The 5738-nt window shown below is 35.7% G+C and overlaps 1 protein-coding gene across 1 annotated transcript; it reads right to left on the bottom strand.

Annotated features, from left to right (window-relative positions):
* Positions 1 to 377: 377 nt before the first annotated feature.
* On the bottom strand, positions 378 to 2313 carry LOC125861372 (extensin-2-like). The gene is made up of 3 exons (XM_049541290.1): positions 1365 to 2313; positions 573 to 927; positions 378 to 411 (listed from the first exon to the last, which is right to left on the bottom strand). Exons 1-3 carry the CDS (start codon positions 2311 to 2313, stop codon positions 378 to 380), a joined length of 1338 nt encoding a protein of 445 aa, XP_049397247.1.
* Positions 2314 to 5738: the final 3425 nt, after the last annotated feature.

Below are 5738 nucleotides of genomic sequence, written 5' to 3' on the forward strand. Positions count from 1 at the left end.
TGTAATAGTATAGTGGAGGAGGAGATGACGATGGTGGAGGAGGGGACTTGTAGTAATAGGTTGGTGGAGATGATGGTGATGGAGACTTGTAATAGTATGGTGGAGGGGGAGATGGTGATGGAGGAGGAGGAGACTTGTAGTAGTAAGGTGGTGGAGGTGATGACGGTGGTGGTGGTGGGGACTTGTAATAGTATAGTGGAGGAGGAGATGACGATGGTGGTGGAGGAGACTTGTAGTAGTAAGGAGGTGGGGGAGAAGGCGATGGTGGTGGTGGGGACTTGTAGTAGTAAGGTGGGGGTGAATTATAATAGTATACTGGTGCAGGTTTTGGTGATGGTGGAGATGGAGACTTATAGTAATAAGGAGGTGGTGGAGACTTAGTTGGTGGAGGCGGAGATTTGTAAAAATATACTGGTGTAGGTTTTGGTGATGGTGGAGGTGGAAACTTGTAATAATAATGAGGTGGTAGAGATTTAGTTGGTGGTGGCGGAGATTTGTAATAGTAAGCAGGTGGTGGTGGAGACTTATAAACGTATGTGGGGGTTGGGGGAGGTGGTGATTTATACACATACTTTGGTGATGGAGGAGGTGATGACTTATAAACGTAAGTCGGTGATGGAGGTGGAGGAGATTTATAGTAGTATGGAGCAGGTGTAGGCTTGGGATTTTTGCATTCTGCATAAGGTGCCTTAGATCCATAAGCAAATGGCTTTGCATAGAGTACAACTTCATATTTATTCTTTGACTTCACTTTGAGGTTAGCACCCTTTATTCCCCAGTGAAGGTTTGTAGGAATTCTACACTTTGCTCCATATTTTCGATATTCAAATCCTTCAACTGTGATGCTAAATTTTCCATTGATCTTAGTGGTACCATAACTCACAATTTTCTTGTCACCAGCCTTGCAAGTTACCTCAACAACAGCACCTAAATCCACGTGAAAACAGAAATAATACATTAATTAACACTAAAACAATTAATAGATCTTCTAACATATGATCATTTAGATATGTCCCCACTTCCTCCAGAACTATGCCCTGTATTCAGCATATAAAATTGTCATAACTTGTTTTTCTCATAATAAATACTCTTTCAAGCAAACTACTTTCATGCAATTGTCAAAATAATGCTTATAGTTGTTGCCTTATAAATTTTCTTGATGTTTTAAAATCTTAATTTTAGCTAAAGATATTGATGACAACAAAAGAGGATTGAAGATTCAAATAAAAAGAGACACATTTATAAATTACGATAAAAGCATATAGTACAAAGCAACAAAAAGGAGAATATATAGTTGGATAATTTATCTTGTGAAAAATTAAGAGAAGATAAAGAAAACAGGCATGATATAAACACTATGGTACCTTTCAGGTGCTTCTTGCCATGAGACATTTTTGGGTGCTTCCAATCATAGCATCTAAAACAATAGACTTTTCCGACAACTTTGACCACGAATTGATGATGTGGAGGATAGTAATGAGTTGGAGGTGGAGGAGACTTGTAGTAGTATGGAGTTGGCGGTGACTTGACTGGTGGTGGTGGAGAAGTGTAGTGATATGGTGGAGGAGGTGATTTCTTGGGTGGTGGTGGCGAGGAGTAGTAATATGGTGGAGGGGGAGACTTCACTGGTGGTGGTGGAGAATTGTAATAGTATGGGGGAGGAGGTGATTTAGTAGGTGGTGGTGGAGACTTGTAATAGTATGGTGGGGGTGATGATGGGGATGGTGGAGGAGGAGAAGGTGAAGGAGAAGGTGGCAGTGGAGACTTATAATAATATGGCGGAGGTGGTGATGGTGAAGGCGGTGGTGGAGATTTATAATAGTATGGTGGTGAAGGTGATGGTGAAGGTGGAGGTGGAGACTTGTAGTAATACGGAGGTGGTGGTGAAGGTGATGGTGGAGGAGGAGACTTGTAGTAATATGGTGGAGGTGGAGATGGCGATGGAGGTGGTGGAGACTTATACACATAGGGTGGAGGTGGAGACGGTGAGGGAGGCGGTGGAGACTTATATACATATGGTGGAGGTGGTGATGGTGATGTAGGGGGTGGAGACTTATACACATATGGTGGAGGTGGTGATGGAGAAGGGGGAGGAGGTGATTTATAAACATATGGAGGCGGGGGAGAAGGTGAGAGATGAGGTGGAGATTTGTACACGTAAGGTGGTGGCGGAGAAGGAGAAGGAGGTGGTGGAGAAGAGTATACATAAGGGTCTGCCAACACTACATTAGCAACAACGAATATGGCCAACACCGTTAAGATTTGTGGCAAATACTGACGACCCTTGGCAAGGCCGCCACCTTGAAGCCTCATTTCACCGGAAAATTACACCACCTAGCCTCCCAAATGTGGCTAGTTAGAGTAAGAAGAAAGGAGATAACCTTAAATTTTTTAGTTGAGAAGTGTTGCCTTTTGGGGATTCATTGGCCTATGTATTTATAGAAAAACACCTTGAGAGGTAGCTCTGTCTAAAGGACCAATTCAAATGTAAAAGACTATGTAACATATTCTAGAGGACCAGTTCTAATTTTACTTATAAAAACTCCACTTCTTTATCACTTTTGAATATTTCCATAGAATTATTTTCACATCATTTACCTGCTATAAAGAAAATCATGAGAACAACATATGAATGTGCAAAGAGACAGATCACTTCACATTCCACAAAATGTTGCAAAGGGAAAATGATAGCTAATTTTCAATATTTCCACTCTCTTACCATTTTGGTTTCCATGTGTTGCCTCATGGACATTCAGAGTTTGAGACTTACAAGTATCGATAATAATAATTGAATAATCATACACATAACTAAAAAAAGAAAATTTTATTCTTGTTTCTTTAGGTCATTAGTGGTAAAAAAAATAATTAAACTTAAAACTTAAATCAAAAGTTGTGGTAGCATGGTAAGTATTTCTCTAATCAAAGGTCTCGAGTTCGACTTCTAAATATAAAGTCATCTTTGATACTTGATAGAAAGCGTTTTTTAATTACTCCCCATAATTAAATTTTCCAATGTAAATTCAGATAAAGTGGACCACAAAGCAAACACCAGACACCAAATGAAAGAGAACTTTCCTATGATGGATGCATGGCTTCAAGTATGTTGATTTTACTTGTTGCCAACTAGAAATGTTGATTTCTTTGACATTGAAATGTTTCAACTACTCCATTATATTTTGTGATATACTTAAAAATAAGTTATACTATTTAATTTATTTTGAAATAATTTTATTAATTAATTTCAGAAGCATTTGTTCATGAACTAAGTTAGTAAAAAACAATTTCTATCGTTTTCAATCAATACCAATTATTAATACTTAATAAGTTTATTAAAGAGATATTTTCAAAAAAACAAGTACAAATCCGTACTTTAGATATTTTCCATATTTTCTTTATTAGTATACATTTGTAAAATTAAAGTATTTCTGTCATTTTGTATGAGGATTTAAGTTAGGATTAAATTATATGTAATAACTAAGTAAGAAATATCTAACTCTTTGATTTGTTCTATCTTCCACAAATCGCCTCTTGATTTGTCTTATACTTAGCTCAATTTTTACTTCATACAATTAGATGCACGTAAATTGATCGGAACATCATGATTATTAAAAAAAATGCTTTGTGCAATTGTACTGTAACAAAGAAAATCGACTGTCTATATATTTCAAACAAAACATAAATTCATTTATTTATTTAGTTGACTTTGCTCCAATACATACAAACAAGATATATTTATTTAGTCTTTCTAAGCCGTGATTTGATAGGGCTGGACTATATTTTTGGAGTCCATTTAAGAAAAGGGCATTGTAACCTGCCTGAATAAGTCTGTCGATTTGTGGGGCTTGAGAAATATGGATAGTGCTGGTCCGTGGGCCAAATAAAAATTAATTAAAAAATAAAAATAAAATAGAGTACTAAAAATAACATGAGTCAACACTCAAAATTTGTTTAAAGTTTGAAATATTACAATTTAAATACAAATTATATTTATAAAATATGTACTACATAAAATAAAGTTCCTAAAATTTCTAGGGAATCACTACATAGGTCATAACCTATGGAATATTATCATAATTTTTTGTGTTTTATTATGATTATTGGAAAACAATTAGGTTAATATTTCTATTTAGCTATTTATGTTTTTACTTGAAATCAAACTTAATAAATATTATATTGATACTTTTATTTGTGTATTTGATTAACAAGTAGTAACACTAGTCAATATTTTTAAATTATAATTTAATTTTAAAAAATTATACAACAACAACATACCCAGTGAAATCCCACTAGGTGGGGTCTGGGGAGGGTAGAGTGTACGCAGACCTTGCCACTACCTCATGGAGGTAGAGAGGCTGTTTCCGAAAGACCCTCAGCTCAAGTACATCAAATCCAAGTTAAAGGCGAGGAAAACAGTGTATAAAACATACCATCCAATAAGAAAGATAATAACTAATCAACAGAGGAGACGGTAGCCTCAATAGAACAAAGAGAGAAGTGAAACGCCGTAAACAACATAAGCCCGTCTCAATATAATTTTTTAAAAAATTATAAAAAATATATTTTTAAAAAAAGAGAGTTGGCCCGACAAAGCCCGTACCCACCCACTTGTGGGCTGGGCCGACCATTTTTTGGCCCACATAAAAAATGGGCTAGCCCAGCCTGACCCGTCAAGTTGCAAAGCCTGTATGAGTTAGCCCGGATGAGGTGGGTCAGCCCATATTGACAGTTCTACTTACAAATGAACTTAGGTAGATAGTCAAACGAAGTCCATTTTCACGAAATAATTTGATCTATTAACAACATCAGTGTGATAATAACCCTATTGATAGAGAGATTATCACCGCAAGGCATTATTAAGTAATAGGCCATAAGTGTCTATAAGTTATGTGGTAAATTGAGATTCAATAATTAAATTCTCAATCATGACTTCATCTTTTCTTGTATAATGATATTATGGCCTCTATGACCTATTCATTGTAATAGTTATAACCATTTTGATAGCCAGTGAATTTCATCCAAGGCTAAATACGAACGAGAGACCAATAACAAACAAGTATCAAGATGAAAAGAAATTGAAAAAAAAAAAGAAGTTAAAAAAGTGTTTGAAATTAAATTGTCAGGAGGGATGAGGATGGGGTCAACGATGCGCCTAATCCAATGTGGTACCATGTTGATAGTACAAAATGTCATCTAAAACTGTAAAAATGTTACATCTACCTATAACATCCCTTGGCTCACGCATCGACGAAGAAAATAATGATATGCGATTCCAGAAATTTAGGCCAACGATACCAATGTTCAATCTCCTTTATACTCTTATCAACACCAACTATTCCAACAAATTACAGAACTTCGCGAACAATCAAGTCATTGAATGCAAATAGCACCAAAAGTCGTTAGTCCAAGGATACATACATCTACTTAAGCACACATCACACATTTTCGTCGCAAAAAAAGAAAAAAGTAAAAACGATTCAATATTATTTTTACCTTTTTCATAAAGTATAATTTTACTACGAATGAAATTCAATTGAACCATTCACCAAAGGATTTTAAATTAATCTGAACAAACAATTATTCTCTGATTTATGAAAGTGACTTATATATATACCCCTGCCGTTATACAAACGGCTCACATATAGCTTAAAATAAGTCATAAGTTAGAGGTTTGTTGCATCAAGTGCTTGTAGAACTGGGCTATCCTCAAAATGTATATCCTAGATTATGGAATTAATGTG

Source organism: Solanum stenotomum, chromosome 4 (assembly GCF_019186545.1).
Source record: "Solanum stenotomum isolate F172 chromosome 4, ASM1918654v1, whole genome shotgun sequence".
In the NCBI taxonomy this organism is placed as follows: domain Eukaryota; kingdom Viridiplantae; phylum Streptophyta; class Magnoliopsida; order Solanales; family Solanaceae; genus Solanum; species Solanum stenotomum.

What these genes read in the sequence shown, in the direction of transcription:
- LOC125861372 (XM_049541290.1), bottom strand. Translation starts at nt 2,313, where the DNA reads ATGAGGCTTCAAGGTGGCGGCCTTGCCAAGGGTCGTCAGTATTTGCCA. An exon ending in TGGCAAGAAGCACCTGAAAG is followed by an intron (nt 928 to 1,364) that starts GTACCATAGTGT and finishes ACGTGGATTTAG; the next exon opens with GTGCTGTTGTTGAGGTAACT. An exon ending in TCACCTCCTCCATCACCAAA is followed by an intron (nt 412 to 572) that starts GTATGTGTATAA and finishes AACCTACACCAG; the next exon opens with TATATTTTTACAAATCTCCG.